Source organism: Podarcis bocagei (genome assembly GCF_964188305.1).
Source record: "Podarcis bocagei genome assembly, chromosome: 7".
NCBI classification, from domain to species: Eukaryota; Metazoa; Chordata; class Lepidosauria; order Squamata; family Lacertidae; genus Podarcis; species Podarcis bocagei.
The window spans coordinates 65,099,130-65,122,133 of record NC_138132.1 but is presented as its reverse complement, the minus strand read 5'-3'; the positions used below and the strand labels follow the sequence as shown (position 1 = coordinate 65,122,133).

Here is a 23,004-nt window from a genome sequence, read left to right as displayed (position 1 = left end):
AATCCCCACTTGGCCATGAAGCTCACTGGATGACCTTTGGCCAATCACTCGCTCTTCCCTCACAACGTTGTTGTGGGGTTTAATTGAGAATTTGGACCTGAGAGACCAAGGTTCAAATCTCCACTTGGCCATGAAGCTCACTCAGGGGCCAGTCACCGCCTCTTTCAGCAAAAACCACCACATATGCCACCTTGAGCTCCTTGAGAAAAAACAAATGGCCTATAAATGCAATAAAATAAACAAACAAACTCTCTTGGAGCAGGCAGGGAACCACATTTGTGCTTCCAATGCTCACCACCCCCAAACTGGTGGGAGATGCTGGACTCTGGCAGCTTCCAAGCCAAGCGAGGGGACCCCATTCCACCCTTTCCAACCCCCAGAATCATGCAGTCTTCTGGGCAGAGAAGCTGTTGAAAGCTCTTGCAGAAAATGAGGGTACTTACGCCCCGCGGGGAAGACCCAAGACAGCTGGGCCTCTTCAAGGACTCCGGGATGAGAGGCCTCGGACGATGCGTGGCCCAGGAGGGTGAAGAGGCAGGCAGACCCAGCAGCAAAAGCTAAGAGCCTCTTTGCACAAGGAGATCCTAACACACAGCTTTGGGGGACATGATACTCAAAAGGAGGAAGGGAGTTCTCCTGCCCAGCCCCCTTGCTGCCATCCACGCCCCCAATTCCTCTGGCCCCAGATTTCCCCCGCTTTCCAGAGGCTGTCTCCAGGAAATCCCCGCCTCCCTGGGTGAAGACAAAGGTGACCCTTGGCCTTTGGCCTCCGACCCCCACGAGCAAGGGGGGCGGGGAGCTGGAGGGGCGGCCCAGGATAAAGTTTCCATTCAGCACCTCGCAAGGATGCAGGACAAGCCAAAGCGCAGTTCGCTTCCCATCCACCTCCAGAAGCAGAGTTGCCCAAAGGAAATTCCCATTTTCAGATGAAAGCAAAAACAAGGGGAGGGGTGAAATCAAACCCACACAGCATGGAAACAAAGAAGATCTCTGCTCAGGAGCAAAAAAACTGGGGCATTTTAAAGAGAGACTGCCATTTGTTTTCCTTTAACAACACAGGTGTGTATCTAGACAAACTGGGACTGCACAAACTGGAGAAGGATGAAATTGTATACAGTATTTAATCAGATCCTTTACAAAAAAAACAACCACCAGAGAAATAAATAGTTTGAAACCCAGGAAGGCTCCTGGCTGGGACAGCTATATAGAAGGTTTGTTTGTTTGTTTGTTTGTTTGTTTGTTTGTTTTCGTTTGTTTGTTTACACACCCACACACCCTTCTATATAGCTGTCTCTCTGATAGATAGATAGATAGATAGATAGATAGATAGATAGATAGATAGATAGATAGATAGATAGATAGATCTATCCATCTATCTATCTATATGCTGAGTTCCTACCCTTTTCCTGGTATTTTGTTTAACGGTATTAGGCAAGATGGACCCACCCTGGGTTCTTGGAGGGACCCCCTATCATTATGGTTCCACCCAACCCAAACAAAGACGTTGAATAAATGGACACCTACAGGCCAATCTCATTATTAAACATAGATCCAAAGCCTTTTCCCCAGCATCCTGGCTGAGAGACAGGCATTGCTTGCTCCCAGCTGCACACAGGAAGACCAAGTTGTTTCATTTGTAAACGAACCATCTCAAACGGATTTTTAATCCAAAACTTCAAAGCTAAGGAAAAAGCAGGCTCTCGCCGTGTATCGGAAAATGAAGAAAAAACCCCCACTATTGTTATTTTAAAAAGGGGTGGAGGACTTAAAAGCCTTGGAAGGTGGCCAACTCTATTTCATTGGAGGCTTTTAAGCAGAGTTTGGGTGGCCATCTGTCAGGGATTCTTTAGCTGCGACTCCTGCATTCCAGGGGGTTGGACTAGATGACCCTTGGCAGTACCTTCCAAGTCTATGATTCTACTATTTCATCTTACTGCAAACTGCCTTGGTAGATTTGGGCTGGGAAGCACTTTAGGTAAAGGTAAAGGGACCCCTGACCATTAGGTCCAGTCGTGACTGACTCTGGGGTTGTGGCGCTCATCTCGCTTTACTGGCCAAGGGAGCTGGCGTACAGCTTCCAAGTCATGTGGCCAGCATGACTAAGCCGCTTCTGGCGAACCAGAGCAGAGCATGAAAACACCATTTACCTTCCCACCAAAGTGGTACCTATTTATCAACTGGTACCTTGGGTTAATACTTAATTCATTCCGGAGGTCTGATCTTAACCTGAAACTGTTCTTAACCTGAGGTACCACTTTAACTAATGGGACCTCCCACTGCTGTTGCGCCGCTGCCACATGATTTCTGTTCTCATCCTGAAGCAAAGTTATTAACCCGAGGTACTATTTCTGGGTTAGCGGAGTCTGTAACCTGAAGCGTATGTAACCTGAGGTACCACTGTACTTGCACTTTGACATGCTTTCAAACTGCTAGGTGGGCAGGAGCAGGGACCGAGCAACGGGAACTCACCCCGTCACAGGGATTCGAACCACCAACCTTCTGATTGGCAAGCCCTGGGCTCTGTGGTTTAGACCACAGCACCACCCACGTCCTTCCAGTTGGCAAATAAAAAATAAAATCCACAGCTGTTGCCAACCAACCAAAACTTCCAAACAACTAAATTAAAACTGGGAGAACAAAGCAAACAACAGAGAGAGAGAGAGAGAGAGAGAGAGAGAGAGAGAGAGAGAGAGAGAGGGAGAGAGACGCGGCAGGTGACCCTCCTTCCAGGGCAGAACGGTTTGGCCCATTGGCTGGTTTTTAGATGGTTCAGCCAGCAGAGACATGGCAGAACGACTTGCCCTCAGAGGAGGCTGCTCATTACACTCCTGAACGAGTCCCTGCTCCAAGGTGGCCATCTCCCAACCAGGAGGCATGCTAAGATCAGCAGCTCATGGAGGAGAAAACCACAGCAGGCTCCTCTTAGGATGGGTTATCTCCCAAATGTCCAACATTTGACAGTCATCAAGGCACAAGTCCCCTTCGGTCATTAATTTTGCATGGAGCATCAGCTGTTCTCGCAAGTCAGAGACAAACACACACACACACTCAAGAAGTTACATGCAACTGCTCTCCAAGACCCACTAGGGGGCGATGCTGCCTCACCGATACCAAATAAAATTGATGCGAGAGGACCAGAGAGAACACACCAATATGCACAATATTTTTTAAATAAAATATTCGGTTCAGATTCCAGGCATTACAGCGCAGCCAATTCTGCAGTTCTTGGTGGTTTATTTGTAGAAAGGCTCGATGAGTTCAAACTCGTCTTCTTATCCCTTATACACCCAGTAGCTCACTGCAGTCTGCGGAAGAGTTTCTCCTGCAAGTTCTAAAGATCTCTGCAGTAACTCAGAGCAGGGCTTTTAGTGTGGCTGCCCCTGCCCTGTGGAATAGCCCACTAGCTGCACTTTCTGGAAACAGATGAAGCCATTTTTGTTCTGACTGGCTTTCCCAGCTGGAAAAAAGGGTTCTTTACCACCAGTCTTGTTTTAAATGGACTACCGTATATACTCGATTATAAGCCAACTTTTTCAGCACATTTTTATGCTGAAAAAGCCCCCCTCTGCTTATACTTGAGTGAGGTCCTTTCAGGCTGCTCCTTCTTCCTCCTCTGCCTTTGCTGCTGTCGAGGGCAGAGGAAGTGGAACGAGCAACCCAAAAGCAGCCCTTTCGGGCTGCTTGTTCTTCCTCTGCCACTGCTGCTACCACCAGGTTTGTGGTGTGGTGAGCCGGCTTATATTCGAGTCAGTAAGTTTTCCCAGTTTTTTGTAGTAAAATTAAGTGCCTCGGCTTATACTCAAGTATATACGGGTATGTTGTTTTTGTGTTTCTAACTGTTCTTAAATATCTTATAGGTAAATCACCTTGAGACAGTGGTTTAGAAAACGATTTAAAAATCAATCATAATAAATAGAATAATAAGGAGGATGACAACAATGACAACAGGAGTCAATAGTCCAGATTTTCCTTGATACTGTGTGTGTGTGTGTGTGTGTGTGTGTGTGAGAGAGAGAGAGAGAGAGAGAGAGAGAGAGAGAGAGAGAGAGAGTAAGTAGGCATTGCATAGGCCTCCCAAATGGGAGTCAGGTTGCCACGCTGGAAGGACTCCATTGGCCAGACCCATCAGGGATGTTCTTGCATTCAAACAGCCCCAAATGGCCCAGGCTGCCTATGCTTGCACACGCTCCCACTTCTGCAAGAGGCAGCATGGTGTAGTGGTTAGAGCGCTGGACTAGGACCCAGGAGAGACCGGGGTTCAGATCCCTTCTCATCTCCAAGGTTCACTGGGGGACCTTGGGTAAGTTACTATCTCTCAGCCTAACCTACCTCATAGAGCTGTTGTCAGGATGAACAGAAATTAACAAGGGGCAGGGCAGGGCAACCAAGTACTTTGCCTTGAGATACATGGGGGGGGGGGAGGCAGCGTATTAATCTAATATAAGTGAGAGTCAATGTTGTGGCTAGTGAGTTGGACCAGGGAGAGCAGGGTTCAAATCCCCACTCATAGGCCGTGAATCTCCCTAGGTGCAACCTTGGGGGCCAACTGCTGACCTCTCAGGCTAACCTACCTCACAGGGTTGTTGTGAGGATTAAATGAAGAAAGGGAGCGCCTTGTATGCCAAGGGCAAAATGGAGACGGGGGAGAAAAGGTGGGATATACTGTAAATGTAATAAAACAACAATACAATATGCACAACTCCTCAGCTGGATCAGACACAAAGGCAAGCAGGGGTTGGATTATCCTGGTTCAAGCCTGGGGCGTCTTCTCCCCGTCTGCCTTAGCTCCTCCGAACAGGAGGGCCTTTCCGCCCTCTTCCACTTACCTGAACGGTCTGGCGATCGGGGATCCCTCCGTACACAGAGATTTGTGGCCCTGCCTGGCGTCCATTGCTGGTGGCCGTGGCTGCCGTGGCGCTGCTGGTCGGAGGGGGGGCTGGCAGCTGCTCGTTCTCCATGGTAACCATCCAGGGCACCCGAGAGGCGGCAGAGGACGGGCGGAGGCCAAGATGGCGGGGTGCGTGGGTGCGGGTGGCCAGCCGGCTACAGCTGTGAGGAGATGAAAAAGCAGGTTACCAGAGGATCCACCCTGAGAGCAAAGCTCACCTCATAAGAACGTCAGAGGAGCAACTGGGATTCAGAAGCATGGCTGCCTTTGACTGTCAAGGGCATTATGGCAAATAGCCATCAGCAGCCCTCTCCCTCCATGCATTTGCCCAATCCTCTTTTAAAGCCATCCAGGTTGCTGACTGTCCCTGTGGCAGTGAGTTCCACAGTTTATGCGCAGCGTGACGAAGTCCTTTATCAGTCCCAAATCTTCCAGCGTTCACCTTCGTTGGATGTCTGAATTTTAGTGTTATGAGTGAGGGAAATAAATGTTTGCCTGTCTGTTTGCTCCATGCCATGTATCATTTTTAAAGCTTTCTCCAAACTAAAAAACCCCAAATGCCACAACCTTTCCTCATAGGGGAGTCACTCTTCATCCACTTGAAAATTTCCGTGGCCCTTTTCTGAACCTTTTCCAACTCTACAATAATTCTGAGGTGAGGCGCCAGAACCGTACACAGTATTATTCCAAATACGGTCTCACTGTAGATTTGTGTAATGGCGTTGTGATATTGGCACTTTAGTTTTCAATTCCTTTCCTGATAATCCCTAGCATGGAATTTGCCTTTTGCCCAGCGGCCACACACTAGGCTAACATATTCGCTGAGCTATCTACTACCTCAGCGATGGTGTTGACAGAAGATTTGTGCTCCAAGGCACAGCAGTCAGGGGCCGGCCCTCCAGAGCTCCTGGCTTCCCCCTCAGAGCTCTCCCCAAACCCTTCCATGGCCAAGCCTAGCACCCTCCTTGAGTTGTTTTGCCTGACTGGAATATGTCCTTGCACTTGGACAATGCCTATTGATTGCCTGGATGGGACACAGATGTGGAAGTCCTGAGAACTAGCCGGCTATGCAAAGGTAAAAATTCACACGCTGCTCTGCCTATTTTTGCCTCTGCCCCCCCCCTCCCCGGCACATGGACCCTGGAAGGCTGACCAGAAGGCAATCCGGCCCTCAGGGTGTAGAGTTTCGCCGCGCCGCTGGACTAAAGAAGGGAGCTTCTGGTCCCAACCATTTACAAAGCTGGTTGAGCAGCTTAGGGCACACATAAGGGAGGTTCCAGAAGGATGATAGATAAATTCACAGAATCACAGAGTTGGAAGGGACCCCCCAAAGGTCATCCAGTCCAACCCCTTGCAATCCCAGCTAAAGAATTCCTGACAGGTGGCCATCCAACCTCTGTTTTAATACCTCCAACCACCGCCTTCTGAGGGAGTCCGTTCCACTGTTGAACAGCTTTTACCCTCAGAAAGTTCTTCTGAGTGTTCACTTTCTTGTAATTTGAATTGAATGGTTTGGGTCCTGCCCTTTGGGAGCAGCAGAAAACAAGCTTGCTCCTCCTTCCATGAGACAGCCCTTCAGATATTTGAAGGTGGCTATCGGTGGCACTGTGGGTTAAACCACAGAGTGTAGGACTTGCCGATCAGAAGGTCGGCGGTTCGAATCCCCGCGACGGGGTGAGCTCCCGTTGCTCAGTCCCTGCTCTTGCCAACCTAGCAGTTCAAAAGCACGTCAAAGTGCAAGTAGACAAATAGGTACCGCTGTGGCGGGAAGGTAAACGATGTTTCCGTGCACTGCTCTGGTTCGCCAGAAGCGGCTTAGTCATGCTGGCCACATGACCCAGAATCTGTACGCCGGCTCCCTCGGCCAATAAAGCGAGATGAATGCCGCAACCCCACAATCGGCAACGACTGGATCTAATGGTCAAGGGTCTCTTTACCTTTACCTATCATATCACATCTCAGTCCCCTCTTCTTCTTCAACTCCCTCAACTGTTTCTCATAAGGCTTTGGGTTTTGATGCGCTTCCAGTGGTAAAATACGGTACTTTAGAAAGTGCACAGATGCAATGGCAATTTGGAAAGCAGGTAAGGTGGGGAAATGGTTTGAAATGAGGTAACCGATTTTCTTTCCGCAAATAGATTGCTCCAACTGCCAGCTGCCCTAGGGCTGCCAGGAAGACCATCATGGCAAATCCATCTGCCAACGAAAAACAGGCTACTCCATAATTCCGTTTTTCTTTTGCATCATGCATCTTGCCCCAACCCCTCTGGTAATTGACTGCAGACAGGGACTGCCTTATTTCTTAATATATGTACAGAGTTTTGAAATTTTCAAAATATTTAAATAATACAGGTTTTAGCACCCATATTAGGGCAAAACCTTTGTGAGGCCAAACAAAATGCCGTGAAATAGAGCAGGAAGAATTATTTATTAGGCTAGGTAGTTTCTTTAAAAAGTTGCCGGGGGGGGGCTCTTGGTGCTAGGTGAGCCATTAGTGTATGCATCCAGAAGTGCTTCATAATAATAAATAAATTTTTAAAAATAAACTGGGTCACTGAAGCTTTCTGCATGCACACACACTAGGGTCCGGACATATGGCAACACATGTCAGAAGTGTAAATTTTGGTGAATCTTCTTAAAAACAGCTCAAAAACTTCAAATTTTGGGCAAAAAAACTGTGTCCAAGTTTTCGCTTTTTGAAATATGGCAACCCTAACACATACAATATCTGTTTAATAGTAAGTCTGTTTAGGATCGCAGCCTGACACACCTAATATTCTGGGCACAAGTAAAATGTCCCTAAGCAATAAAAAAACTTTTTTTAAAAAGTATAAAACCAAAAGAAAAAAGAAAAACACATGACAATTAAAAATAATAAAATACCAAAATCCAAAAAAACAGACCCAATAAACAGCAAAATGAATCCAGCAGCAAAATGCATCATTCAGAAACTCATCTTAATCTGTCCAATGTTTGCGTTTGCTTTGCTTTGCTTTACTTTTTACTTAGAGTCAAAACGTCCCTAAAAGCCTGTTAGTTAGACCTCAAGATTCACACAAAGCACAGCACAGACCAATGGAATATGAGAATGAGGAAGGCAATTGTAGAAACAAATGTAGGAAAAAAAGGAATGAAATGGTATAATCTCACCTGCCCCTTGTGGGGAGGGCTTAGCTATGACCTTTAACACCTGGAAGTTGTTTTTGTTTTTAAAAGTCTTTTATAAGGAAGAAAAAGCGGAGATTAATAAGGTATTTGCCCGAAACTGGAGTGAAAGATATAGTGGAGCAGGAAAACCCTGGCAAACCGTAAGACATGATGCACAAGAAGCTGCCTCATCGTCCTTCAGTCGACCTAGCTGTGCACTTATCTGTTCTAGCCTTCCTCAGCCTAATGCTCTCCAAAAGCTTTGAGGTAGCGTTGCATAGTGGTGAGAGCGTTGGACTAGGACCTGGGAGGCCAAGCTTCAAATCCACACTCAGTGGGTGTCCTTGGGCCAATCATTCACTCTCAGCTTAACCTACCTCACTAGGGTTGCCATATTTCAAAATGTGAAAATCCGGACACAAAAGTTGAGCTCTTTTTTTCTTTTTCGCAAAGGTGTTTTGCAAAATCTCAAAAAAAAAAAAAAAAGGTTTTGAGCTATTTCTAAGGAAATTTGCCCAAACCTCCAACATGGGTTGCCATATGCCTGGACACTGTTTCCAATTGCCATATTCTGGCTATGTCCAGGAAATTCCAGACATATGGAAGCCCTACCTCACAGGACTGTTGTGAAGAGAAAATGGGATGTGAGGGATAAGAGCTGAAATCCCTGCATTGCAGGGGGTTGGACTACATGGCCCTTGGGGTCCCTTCCAACTCTACAATTCTGTGATTCTAAGAGGAATCCTAGAGCTCCTTGGGGGAAAGCTGGGATATAAATGTAGTGAAATTGTAAATAAAAAAATAAAACCCTGTTATTTATCTGCAGCATCTGGTACTCTGAGGTAGACTGCAGGTGAACATGGGGAGGGGTCTTGCTTACGCATCATTGCTCAGAGTCACTGACAGATGCCTCCTCTGTGAGCCTATCCCAGGCAAAGGCAAACTTGGCCCTCCAAATGTTTTGGGACTACAATTCCCATCATCCCTGAACACTGGTCCTGTTAGCTAGGGATCATGGGAGTTGTAGTCCCAAAACATCTGGAGGGTCGAGTTTGCCTATGCCTGGTCTATCCTTTCCTTTCACAGCTGCCACAGCTACTTCTAGCAGCAGTGAGCTCCACAAGTTTATTACACTTCTTAATTCTCTTTCTCCCTCCCCCCGCCTTTACTTCTAAATCTAGTCGTTGCAGATCTCCATCTCCAAGCCTCTTGACTTGCCATCCACAAGCCCTGTTTAAGACCTCCAGCGATCACTTTACTCCATCCCAGATATCCACATGGGTGGAAATAACACAATCATCTAGCACGTGAAAGCCTAGGAGCCCACTGGAATCCCGCTGCCTGTACACTGCCTGCAAAATTCTACTCTGCGACCTTGAGGTCTAGAAACTTGCACTGCCCAATGAGGAAACCCACCAGGAAGCTAACTGTTTCGGGGCGAGCGCACCAAGTAAGCACAGTCCCGGTCCACAACAGCTTGCTGTCATGCGCACCAAAAAAAAGCCTTCAAAGCCAACAGCACAACCTCTTCCCCCAGTTCACAGCCCACCTCCACAGGCTCTCTGCACCTACCTCCAAGCTACCGGGATTTGTGGCGCAAGTCGGAAGGCATGCACAGTCTTCAAAGGGATGGCAGGACCCCTGCCCAGGGGTCCCCAGCCTCAGCTCCACGCTCTGCTCCTTCAATCCTCCACATCCCCCGAAACAGACAAGAGCATCCTCTCCACAGACCTGAACCTCCAGAGCAGGCTTGGAAAAGGACTGTTTTAAGCACCCTGGTAGTGGGGCACAGCCTGAAGCTAAGAGGCACAAATCAATGCACAGCTCCCGGTGGCAGGAGAAGCGCCACCCGCTCTGCTGTCAGTGGATGTCATTTTGGGGAACCGTGTGCCTGAGATCTCCTCCAGCCGATCTGCCTTTGTTCCGCTACCTCCCCCCCCCCTTTGCACAGCCCAGCAATCGCACAGATACTCCAGGGTTGGGAGAGAAGGGGGGGAGAGAGAGAGATAAAGAAGAGAGCCTAATTTCCTGATGATTATGATGTCGCTTAGCAACCACCAATCAGGGCCTTCCCGTTTTGCCTGCAGTATTTCATGCAAATAGTTTCAGGGGGCTGGTGGCATGCGCACGTTCCTTTTAATCTCAAAGGGTCAGCCAAGCGGCTTAGCATGACTCCCAAGGGACACGTTAAGAGACTGATATGAGCCTGGGGTGTGCGCGGAAAGACAGAGTGCCCACCTCGCCCAGGAGCTTCCCAGCGAAGGGAGGACCAAGGACCAAGCTCAAGGTAGGCACAACCGCACCGCGGAAAGGTGGAAGGGAAAGGGATGTCCCTGCAGCGGCCGCAATCTATCCCGGTCCAGCTGGCAACCCCACATCTTGGGGCATGGGCACCGAAACCCACTTCTGCCAACAAAGGGAACGGACCTCTCCAAGTTCCAAGTGCCTCCCTGAGCAAGAAATTAAGATGTTAAAGTATCCACACACACAGGCTTTGCCAACGCAAACTAAAACTGTAACTCAGAAAAAATGAAGCCAAGCTTTATGAGGAACAGCGGAGGGAGTTGGGAGATAGCCCTCTTCAAATATCTAAAGGGCTGTCCCATGGAAGATGGAGGAAGCTTATTTTCTTCTGCTCGCAAAGGACAGGGTCCGAGTGAGTCGATTCAGATTACGAGAGAGGAGATTCCGACTAGACATTAGGAAGACCTTTCTGAGGGTAAGAGCTGACCAATGGACTGTGTTGGAAGGTAGAGGTTTTTAATCAGAGGTTTGATGGACACCTGTCCAGGATTATTGAGCTGTGATTCCTGCATTGCGGAGGGTTGGACTAGGTGATCCACTCTACATTCTATAATTCTACGAAATTCTGCAACCTGTATTTGATTTCGCAAAAATAAGCAGCAGCTTGATCAAACTGAACCCCAAACTCTCTGGACACTGAAAACAAGTCTCATTCAGCAACCTCTTTTGCTTTGGAGTTTTCACTGGGTCCTGAACCCAGACTGCCTTGAGTAGAACCTTAAGGTCTAGAAACTTGAGTGGCTCTTTTAAAAAAGAAAGTGGAAAAAATACTACCTATCAGAAAACTGAATTCTGTGCTTGCCACTATATTTAGTGTTTGTGTGTCCGCACTGCAGCCTTAAGAAAGTAAGAAGAGTCTGATGGAAAAGGCCATTGGCCCATCTAATCCAGATCGTTCTCACAGTGGCCAACCAGATGCCCCAGGGGGAAACCTGGAAGCAGGACCCGAACACAAGACCGCTCTTCCCTCCTGTGGTTTCCAACAACTGGTCTTCAGAAGCCTGGCTGCCTCTGACCGTGGAGGCAGAGCACAGCTATCAAGGAGCCCTCGGTTGCTCTCTCCTCCATGAATTTGTCTGATCTTCTTCTGAAGCCATCCAAGCCTTGGCTACTGGGGAGGTTTCTCCAAACCACACACTTGGTCGTGCCTTCTTGAAACCCCCAGGAGAAAATAAAGGCAATCACCGCGGAGGAGGAGGAACCCTCCTACACGAGGGGAGGGGAAGGGGCAATGAACTCATATCACTCAAATATGAGGCACTCAAGCGTTCCCCCTGCCCCCCTCCAGTGGGTCCATTTATCGTCCCCTAATTGTTCCGTTTTCATTGCTGGCGCCACCTCGAAAGGACTTCCATTAGCCGGCCCTGGTCAATGGTGCCCGTAGGATCCCCTATTGATCGGCAGGCGCCATCGATTTCCATCAGGCTACTTAGCATATAAATTAGCCATTTCTGGGAGGGCGGGGGCGGGCGAGAAGAAAGTATTCAGCACAAATTAATTTGAGTTTGGTAGCCCTTTAAAAAAATAAAAACGAAGCCCATCTGCAAAAGCATCATAAAACACATGTGGTGGGGAGGAAGTCAGGGATAATGGGAACTATAGTCCAATGGCACCTGGAGGGCTGGAGATTCCCCACCTTTCAGGGTCAGATCCAAGGCCCATCTAGTCCATTATCCCAAGTCCCACTGTGTTTCCAACCGAATGTTCCTGTCCTGAGAAGCTCACAAACACAGCACGAAAGCAAGAGCTCACTGGGCTAGAGCATGGTGCTGACAATGTCAAGGTTGCAGGTTCGATCCCAGTAAGGGACGAGGGCATATTCTTGCCTTGCAACTAGATAATTCCCACTCTATGATTCTATGAGAACTCTCTGCCCTCCAACCACTGGTACCCCAAGAGCAGAATGGTCAGAAACCTGGAAGTTCAGCTTAGCTAGTGTGGGCTGGAGTAGTGATGTATGGAAGTGAGAGCTGGACCATAAAGAAGACTGGTCGCCGAAGAATCAATGCTTTTGAATTATGGTGCTGGAGGAGACTTTTGAGAGTCCCATGGACTGCAAGAAGATCAAACCGATCCATTCTTAAGGAAATCAGCCCTGAGTGCTCACTGGAAGGACAGATCCTGAAGCTGAGGCTCCAATACTTTGGCCACCTCGTGAGAAGAGAAGACTCCCTGGAAAAGACCCTGATGTTGGGAAAGATGGAGGGCACAAGGAGAAGGGGATGACAGAGGACAAGATGGTTGGACAGTGTTCTCGAAGCTACCAGCATGAGTTTGACCAAACTGCGGGAGGCAGTGGAAGACAGGAGTGCTTGGTGTGCTCGGGTCCATGGGGTCACAAAGAGTTGGACACGACTAAACGACAACAACAACAAAGTGTGGGCTGGTAGCCGTGGAAAAGCCCAACTCCTATAAAGTAGCTCAATCCCATTTTCATGTCATCTTTAGAAACCTGACATCACCACGGCTTAGGATGTTGAGTTCCAAAGGCTAATTTCCTGCCATGCAGAGAAGTCTGCCCTGAATCTATTGCTTGCATGGTGTATTGGAATTCTGGTTATCCAGAGTGAGGGAGGAAAGGGTTTCACTCCCTGCACTCCCAGGAAAATACACCTGATCAACTCTTAATAGGTCTTCCTCCGCTTTCTCACTAGTTTAACAAACCAGCACTTCTACCTTTCTTCACTGAAGTAAGAGGACCACCAAGGTTAAGTGGTGGGCAGGACCTTCAGAAGACCAGGCCTAAGGGGACCCATCTAATTCAGCATCCTGTTCTCACACTGACCAACCAGACACCCATTGCAAGAGCCCTCTCCCCTCCTGCAGCTTCCAGTAACAAGTATTCAGAAGCATAACTGCCTCTGCACCGCAAAGGCGGAATCGCAACCTTGTAGAGTTGGAAGGGACCGGTGTCGGGGTCATCTAGTCCAACCCCCTGCAATGCAGGAATTTTTCACCCAACCTGGGACTCAAACCCACGACCCTGAGATTAAGAGTCTCATGCACTACCAACTAAGCTATCCTTCAGGGCAGAGCACAGCCACCCTGGCTAGTAGCCATCAATAGCATTATCCTCCACAAATTTGCCCCCATCCTCTTTTAAAGCCACCCAGGTTGATCGGCCTCACTACCTCCAGTGGGAGGGAGTTCCACAGTTAAACTATGTACTGCACAAAGAAGGGATTTCTTATATCTGCCCTGAATCTCCCAACATCCAGTTTCATTGGATGTCCATGCATTGTTTTGTACAATTCTATCATGGCACCTCTTACTCACCCAGCTCAGCGCTGAGCCCCTCCTTTATATGCAGAAGGTGCCGATACAATCCCCAGCAACTCCAGGTAGGGCGGAGAGATGCCCTCCCAAAACCCTGACTCGTCCTGGCCAGTCAGTGTAGACAAAGCTGAACTGGCAGGACCATTGGTCTGGCTTGCTACAAGGCAACTTCCTCTTCAAAACCAGCTTTGATTCAGAACCATGAGGACTAGAACCTTAGCTAAACTTTGGAAGGAGGACCACTGCTCTCCACTTGGCTTTGCACTTCGAAGCTCCCAAGTCCAGCCGTCAGCATCTCCAGGTATGGATGGGAAAGACCCTGTCTGAAGCTCTGGTGAGCTGCTGCCAGTCAGTGCGGATGATATTGAGCTAAATGGAGCAGGCGTCTTCCCTTTCACTCGCCTGCCTCCTCCCCTTATTCCTGCCTCCTGAGATGTCTTGACCCTCTGCACTTTCTGAGCTTTTACCAGGCAATGATGCCCCCATTAACCCTTCCACATTTTTACCTTTGCCTCCATATGGACCGGAAGCTTACTCATTCTCTCTCTATATATAAAAATTTAGGAGTCAAATATATATAAGCTTCTATAAAGTGCTATTATGGAGCTTTCCATTAGCCTTCACAAATGGCCTCTGTCTGCTTACAAGCTCCATAGCTGTAAATCTTCCGGAAATAGCGCCGGAATTGTGGCAGCCCACTCAGCCTGGTGCATCCGCAGCCGGGGTCCCCCTCCCATTTAGGCATTCCCAGCTGCTGCTGCTGCAACGTTTGCAACTTAATGATGATTAAAAACATGGGAATTTATGGCTGCTCCCTGATCTGAGCTGGCTGCCATTTATTTTATCTTTTACCAAAAGACCTGGCAGGCCAACGGCTGCTCTTGACTTTCCTTGGCTGGCATTATGTCATATGGGACTTTAAACAAGGTGCACTGCTAGCAAGGGCAGCAGAAGAAACTGCCTCTCTTTCCCCCAATTATGCTTGCCCTTTACTCTCACAAGAGCAGCAACTCCTCCGCCTCTCTGGAAGCAAAGCCATGAGGCCATCTGCCGCCAGCAAACGTAATGGTGTTGCAATGCCCTTCAGCGCACATTGCTGTGGTTCAGCTAACCACAAGGCACTCTGTTTGGTAGGAAGGGACTGACTGGAAGACACTTTTTAAAAACACCAAACAGAGGCTCTGTTTCACATTCAGCATGCTCAGAAAAGGATGCAATGTTGGCTCAACTCGCTGATACACTCCCACAGCGCACAAATTGCTAAGTGCTACTTAAGCGCAGAAAATCCCCAAAGGTGGAGTCTTCCTGCTGTATCTCTGTATGAATTACTGCTCTGACCCTGTCTCCTTCAAGCAGCCTCTGCTGAGCTCAAATGCTGCTAAACACTTCCTTCCCATCAAGTACGATTAGATCACTCCTGCTGCAGGTACAAAGCCCTTCTTTGAAGGGGGAAAAAGGGGCTTCTTTCAGCAACTCGTGCAGAGATGCAATTCTGGGCTTGCCTCTTTCCAGTCTGGAAGCACACCCAGAACAGCAATTAAAAACAAATAATTAAAAACAGGTTGTGTATGGGTTCCTCAGAAGACAGCCAATCCTTACTGTTATAGTTTAGCTAGTTTCTGAGAAATTGCAATTTCTAGGATACTTTTAGCGACATTTTAGGTGTGTAGAGATCTGCTGTATTCCAGACCATGGGCTACACCCAATGCTAGCCCTATTTAGAACTAGGCCCATTGAAATAAATGAACCTGTTAGTCATGCCTCAGAACTTCAACGGTTATTGTTGTTTCCTTAGTCCAGTTATATCTGAAAATCATCAAAATATGATGAAAAAGACAAGCTTGATCAGGGGAAGCTTAATAAGCAGCAGAACAAACAACAGAGTTTTTGAAAGTGATCTGTGATTATGTGTTTTCCAGTTGTAGCAATGGGCATTTTTGTGGACTGCAAATAAAGAGATGAGGACCGTTAAAAAAAAAAATAGCAAGAACAAAGTATGGGTAGAGAAAGTAGAAAAACAGAAATTGGGGCATGGGTGATGGGGAGAGAAAGGAAATATTACTCCAGATCATGGAGGATTCATCCAGAACTCTTCCAAGGCCTACACAACACACATCCACTGAATATTGATCACTGTTCTGTGCACCCGTGAGGGCTAGACCCTTGGCTCTTTGTCTTAATTGAATCCCAAAGAAGCTCAGCTTTCCGTTCCTTCAGCTAAACACTCCCCAAATCTTCCCAGAATTCCACATGCATGAAAGGCTAAGGACTCCCCACTCGCCTCCTTCCCTTCCCCCTATCCTCCAACCAGGACTAATTGCCTGGAAGACGCCGTCTGATAAACATGGAGCATTTAAAAATGTATTAGGGTTACGGAAGCATCTATTTCTGGCAGGAAACACAGAGAGTTATGAGAGGGGAGTGCATGGGGTTGGAGGGGGCTGGTGTATTTCCCCTCACACCCAAGGTCAGCCCAGCTCTCCAGTAAAACATCTTTGGAGCAATCCGTCGATTGACGCCTGCCATCCATCAAACCCACCTGAAGGCCATTGCAGCCACAAGGTTCTAAGGAGGCAAGGAAAGAAATCAAAAGAGGAGAGGGCCCCTTCTTCCTTCCTTCCTTCCTTCATTTAATAAAATTTATACACAGCTTGATTGGTCTTTAAAAAAACAAAAAACAAAAAACCTCCAAGTGGCTTACAAAGAGAATAAAACAATATATATATATATTATTTATATATATATTTAATTTGTTTTTGTTTATTATTGAATTTATAAGCAAATTAAAAATACACCAACATTCTACATGTCGGGGTATGCTTGCCTACACAAAAATGTTTTTGGCAGACTCTGAAAGGAGTACAGCGAAGGAGCCTGCCTGGTTTCAATAGGCAGGGAGTTCCACAGTGTAGATACTACCACAGTAAAAGATTCATGCCTTCCAAAGGCAGGGTGGTACCTGTAGCAGGGACAGTTCTGCAGATCAAAGGGGTCAAATGAATGCATCTCATAGGTAAACTGGTCCCAAGTTGTTAAGGGCTTTAGATACTAATAGTAACACAATGAACTTGGCCCTGTAGCAGATCAGCGACCAGTGCAGATCTTTGAGCTATAGGAGTTTTCCACTCCTGTCAGCAAGGGAAGCCCCACATGAAGCGCATTGCAGCAATCCAGTCCATGAACTACTGTGGCAAGGCTTTCTCAAGTTCCTTCCACAAGTTCGCTGCTGAACGGCTGGTTAGCAACTGCAAGGCCGACACCCCCCTTCTCTGTGGGTTGGAGAGAATGGGGCATCCTCTACGGCAGGGGTTAGGGAACTTGGGTCCTGTAGAAATTGGGGGCACCAACACAGTACCCATGAAGGCCTTAACTGGAGCCCCTGACCAGGGGTCCCAGCCAGCACTGAGCTTTCATTAAACAATAAATAAAATGCAAGTCTTGAAGTGATTGTTGTGAAGTGAGCCACCCTGGCTGCCCAGTCTTTTTAGCCAGTGGGTGAAGTTAGGGACTGTAGCAAGAATCTCCTTTTCTTCCTTTCCATCTCTCCATCTCATTTTTTTCATAGTCCTTGAAATCTCTCTAGTTTGCTCTTCCTTTTGTTCCTAGCCGCCAGGATGCATCTTTCCTGCGGGACTTTGGTACTCCCGAGAAGCCGTTTTCTGCAGTTACTACTTTACAATAAGCGTGCAAGTCCTCCCTGCAAAACTCAAGGGGGGAAACTTTGCAAAGAGGCTTAGGAACAGTCTCCTGCTGTTGTGCATGGGCTAAAGACCAGGCGCTTGTCAAGAATGGGCCATAGAGCTACCTAACACTACCTAACACGAGTCCACACAGAAGTACAATGGTACCTTGGGTTACAGATGCTTCAGATTACAGATGCTTCAGGTTACAGACTCCGCTAACCCGGAAGTAGTACCTCGGGTTAAAAACTTTACCTCAGGATGAGAACAGAAATCGCGCACTGGTGACACAGCGGCAGTGGGAGGCCCCATTAGCTAAAGTGGTACCTCAGGTTAAGAACAGCTTCAGGTTAAGAACAGACCTCCAGAACGAATTAAGTTCTTAACCTGAGGTACCACTGTACAGTGGTACCTCAATTTAAGAACAGCCCTGTTTACAAACTATTTGGTATGCGAACTCCGCAAAACCGGAAGTAGTGTCCCGGTTAGCGAACTGTACCTCAGTTTAAGAACGGCTTTGGTTTAAAAACGGACTTCCGGAATGGATTAAGTTCATAAACCGAGGTACCACTGTAAGTCTCTTTGTATGCCATGGGGCTTACTCTCACCTAGTTGGGTACAGGATGGCAGCCCAGGTTTTGGTTTAGGGTGGAACACCAGAGTAAAACAAGGGCACCTTCTGGGCCAACTTTTAAAGTTTCCTATTCCTATTAGAAACACATCTTTCCGCAACATTTAGCCAAATTCTGATTATAATGTTTTAATAGATTTATTGTAGGGGAGGAAGGTTATTGAAAATATAAAGAAGTATAGAAATGAAATGAATATTTATGATGATTATGATGCATCTATTGCTGCAAACCACTTTGATAGTGGCGTAAACTGCAGCGGTATATAAATGTTTTTTAATAAACGAATAAATAAGGAATGGGAAACCAGGAACCCTATTATGCCACCCTCACAAACCCTGGACTTGGGAGCTACCAGATGCTTCCAGACAAGGAGTCAGAATCCCTTCAGCTCATTGTTTGCCATTAAGGAGTCACAAATTAATCAGCCTGCCATATGGGGGGGGGGGGGAGTGGAGGGAGGAAAAAAGACATCAAGCAAAAATTAAGAATTCAACCTTCCCCCTGTGCTCAACCCCCCCCCCCCCCAAAATGCAGCTTACTCATCTCATCTCCATTTCAAGGCAATTCCTCCCACAAGGGACATTGGATCTATTCCATAATAAGGCCTTTAATAGAGAGAGAGCGGCTTTTCAAGGCCGATTACAGCAGACCTTCCTTCTGTTCCCCGCTCAACCCCCACCACAATGTACACAGTGTCTCCTGCCTCCCATCCGCACAATACCGTAATCCTGCAAGGTAGAGGGTGGTTGGAGGTAATGAACGGGCTGTTCTTCTGGAATGCCCAGGAAGCCTTGCAGCCAAGCACAGGATGTGAACTCAGGTCTCCCTTTAATAAAGCTAAAGGTAAAGGGACCCCTGACCATTAGGTCCAGTCGTGGCCGACTCTGGGGTTGCAGCGCTCATCTCGCTTTATTGGCCGAGGGAGCCGGTGTACAGCTTCCGGGTCATGTGGCCAGCATGACTAAGCCGCTTCTGGCGAACCAGAGCAGCGCACGGAAACGCTGTTTACCTTCCCGCCGGAGCGGTACCTATTTATCTACTTGCACTTTGACATGCTTTCAAACTGCTAGGTTGGCAGGCGCAGGGACCGAGCAACGGGAGCTCACCGCATCGCGGGGATTCGAACCGCCGACCTTCTGATTGGCAAGTCCTAGGCTCTGTGGTTTAACCCACAGCCCCACCCACGTCCCTCCCTTTAATACCAACACTCTAACCACTCCACGACACTGCCTCACTCTCGATGTGTCGATGATCCTAGGAAAAAAAGGCCACCGTGCGAGACTGGAATCAGGGACTTCCCACTTCTGAGGCGCCATCTTTCAGCCACGATGCCAGGTGGCCTAAATCTTTTTGAAACCACAACCGATACCCCCCATGCTCAACACCACACCAGCTTACGAGGGGCCAAATGCTTGCTGGAACAAGTGTGGCTTGAGGTCCAAGAGCAGGGGAAGCCCTTCATTCCCTCATGGGGAACCTTCTTCTGAGGGCCACATGCAAGCAGCAGGGGGCAAAAGTGGGTGGCACCTCTTAATCACAGGGAAATGGGCTCGAGTCCCATGTTGAACAAAAGATTCCTGCATTGCTGGGGGTTGGACTAGATGACCCTCGTGGCGCCTGGAACCCACTCTGCAATTCTACGATAATGTTATTCATGTGGCACAGTAAGATGTGGTGATGACCATGGCCTTGTCTATTAGATAACCTTCATGACTAACAGATAAGGGTAACAGATGTAGTAAGGCAACAGTCTGAAGGGCACCCTGAAGGCATCCATCTGGCCATGTTTGCCACAAAGCGCTAGTCAATGTCCTGCCCTCCCAATGTTACTGGACTCCATTTCCCATCAGCCCCTGCTACAGCAGTCAATGGTCACGGGGGTTAAGTGCTACAGTCCAGTAACATCTGGATAGGGCAGGGGTCAGCAACCTTTTTCAGCCATGGGCCGGTCCACCATCCCTCAGGCCATGTGGTGAGCCGGACTAGATTTTTTTTTTTGGGGGGGGGAAATGAACGAATTCCTATGCCCCACAAATATCCCAGAGATGCATTTTAAATAAAAGCACACATTCTACTCATGTAAAAACACCAGGCAGGCCCCACAAATAACCCAGAGATGCATTTTAAATAAAAGCACACATTCTACTCATTTAAAAAGACCAGGCAGGCCCCACAAATAACCCAGAGATGCATTTTAAATAAAAGCACACATTCTAATCATGTAAAAACACGCTGATTCCCAGACCGTCCGCGGGCCGGATTGAGAAGGCGATTGGGCTGCATCCGGCCCCCGGGCCTTAGGTTGCCTACCCCTAGGATAGGGTGTTACTTTGGCTATCCCGAAATCGTGTGGCCTGATCCAGAAAAGCCACTCTCGGTTTCTGAATATTTATTTCTACAGGACTCATCCCCATGCATGATTCTGCATAGAGGTCAGTAAAAGCTCCATTCTCTGCCCTGAGGGCCTTACAATCTAAAGCAGATACCCCAAAAAAGCACTCTATGAACATTAAGAGTTAGGAGCGTCACCATGACCATGCCATACCTATGCTTGATAAAAGATATTGAAAAAGTCTGAAAACCATCATCCCGCCCCCCCCCCAAGAACCCAGGAGTCCCTACCCTATGCAATGTTGCATGGGCTGCAATGGGCTGTAGCTCAAATGGGTATAGCATCTGCCTTGGATGCAGGTTCAATCCCCAATTGCGTTTCCAGGTAAGGAGAGACACCCTGCTGCTGCCAGTCAGTGTAGACCAGGGGTGGCCAACTCCCAAGAGACTGGGATCTACTCACAGAATTAAAAACTGGCAGTGATCTACTGGTAGGTCAAAGTTGTTGAAAATGAAAATGTTAAGCAGACGTCCAGTGAAAAAAGGAGGGGGGCACCCAAAAATCACGATCTACCTGTTGGACATGCCTGGTGTAGACAATACTGGGATGGATAGGCCAATGATTTCAGCACAAGGCAGCTTCCCGTGTTCCAGTTTTAATTCAGAACCTCGCTTTGCTTTTAGGTGAAAGACAACAGCTCAGAGGTGGAGCAGCTGCCTTGGTCAAAGGTTCAAACCCCAATGGCATCTCCAGGTAGGGGTTGCGAATGTCCCGAATGTGAAACCCTGGAGAGCCGCTGCCGGTCGGTGCGGCCAGTATTGAGCTAGTTGGACCGATGACCTGCCTCGGGAAGAATGCAGCTTGCCATGTTCCTAGTGCAACAGAGCATCGCAAATGACACCTTCCCGACCACCACCAAAAAGGGGGAAAAAACACCATTGCAATGCTCAGGCCTTGGAAGAGAAGCAGCAGGAGGAAGGGGAGACACCCCCTCCGCACCCAACGTCCCCCACCAGCACCCTGACAGGCTGCCCTGCCCCCTTACCTGACCTCCACGTGCATGCGCAGCGACCAGCCAGCCTGGCCCCCCCTCCGCGCGCGCGCCACGAGCCGCGAATGCAAAAAAAAAAAAAACCCAGACAGCGCGCTCAAGACGGGAGTGGGGGGGACAGGATTCATTAGCATTCCTGCATTCGTCACGTGCGCGCCCCCGCCAATGGCAGCTCCGGGCCTTTTTGTCCCCGCCCCTCCCTGGACTCACACTATGAAACCCAGCGAAGCGGGGGGGGGGGGAGAATGCATGTCCCAGACAGTTGCCATAGCAACTGGGGAAGGGAAACCCCACCCTGTGGATCACGTGGCCTTGGATCCCCCCCCCCATTTGCACCTCTTGGTGGAGAGAGTAAATGGGGGGTGATGATGCAGTCAGCCCACCCTCCTCTATTTAGCCAGTATTTGAAATGCAAATATATTTAAAAAGCACGCATGCAGCAATCACAAGATGTGATGTCTGGGTTAAAAAAGGGAAAGAAGAGGGGCGGGTTTGGAGGTGGCTGAAGATTTAGGATTGGGTTTAGAATACAGTTGCCCTAGCTTTCAAAGCAGACGAGTGGTCCTAATTATTGGCACATGCCTTGAAATTCCAAGCTATCCATTGTTTTCGTTAATTGCTCCTGGCACACTGGAAATTCAAATCCGCTACCCACATTTAATACTCATTATTACAGTTTCCTTTCCGCCAAGGAGATGGTGGGGGGGAGGGAGTTCTCCTGGTTTTGCATCCTGTCCTCACAACAGCCCTGTGAGGTAGGCTGGCTGCTTGCTCCTAAGGACGAATGCAACGTTAAAAGAGGACATAAAAGGGTAAAGGGACCCCTGACCGTTAGGTCCAGTCGCAGACGACTGGGGTTGCAGCACGCATCCTGCTCTATAGGCAGAGGGTAGCCCACTGACAGCATTTCAAATAGAGGACTGTCCTTCGTAAAGTAAGGCACATTGGCATCTTGCACCAAGAGTAATTGACTCACCACCACCACCCAAAAAACCCAGTGAATGTGTATTTATTCAAAGCATTTATATGCTGCTCTTCAGCCAGAAATGCTCCCAGACGAGTGACTTACATAACAATGAAAAATAGCACCTTCTCTGCCCTCAGGGTTACAGTCTGAAGAGACACAACACAAAAGGAAAAGGGAGAAGGAGGGAAGAGGAAAACAAGCAAACTCGAACACCAGCTTCTTATTGCTATATCATTCTTACAGTATCCAGCTGGGATAGTATTATTAGTATTAAATTCATTACCTGCCCTTCAGCAGCATGTGCCAGGATGGGTTCCAACTATTTAAAATTCAGAATCAGAAACAGTTATAACAAACAGGATGGATCCTAATAAGCTTTCATTTGCATGCACACCTCTTCAGATACATGAAAGCGTATACCTAGAACAAACTTAGTTGGTCTCTAAGGTGCTACTGGACAATTTTTCATTTATTTTGACTGTAAAGGCTAATTACCTGAATCTAGAAGGATGGATCCTAAAAACACATACCTCCAGTGTCGAAAGCCAGGGTAATGTCTTCAGCATTCTGTGTGGTGAAGGCACCAGACTCAGCTCTGCAGGGAAGAAGCTCCACAACTTGGGGGCTGCCACAGAGAAGGCTCTCTCCCAGGCTGCCAACCCTTGAGGAGGAATTACCAAGAAAGCCCCCTCTACTAATCTTGACACCAAAGAGAGTCTGTAGGGAA

General features: G+C 48.1%; 1 protein-coding gene across 5 annotated transcripts in view; it reads right to left on the bottom strand.

Annotated features, from left to right (window-relative positions):
* LOC308592482 (polyhomeotic-like protein 2) overlaps nucleotides 1-21,378 on the bottom strand; it is a 65,484-nt gene extending 44,106 nt beyond the window's left edge. For 2 of the 5 annotated variants that reach the window (XM_081203994.1, XM_081203992.1), the window contains exons 1-2: nucleotides 21,305-21,377; nucleotides 4,827-5,049 (exon numbers count right to left, since the gene is read on the bottom strand). In XM_081203994.1, coding sequence (XP_081060120.1) covers nucleotides 4,827-5,049; nucleotides 21,305-21,321 — 240 coding nt within the window. In that variant the 5' untranslated portion in view covers nucleotides 21,322-21,377. Of the gene's footprint in view, nucleotides 1-443; nucleotides 650-4,826; nucleotides 5,050-9,607; nucleotides 9,952-21,304 lie in introns of those variants that run through there. The other 3 variants (XM_081203991.1, XM_081203993.1, XM_081203995.1) reach the window with 3 other exon arrangements.
* Between the last annotated feature and the right edge of the window lie 1,626 nt (nucleotides 21,379-23,004).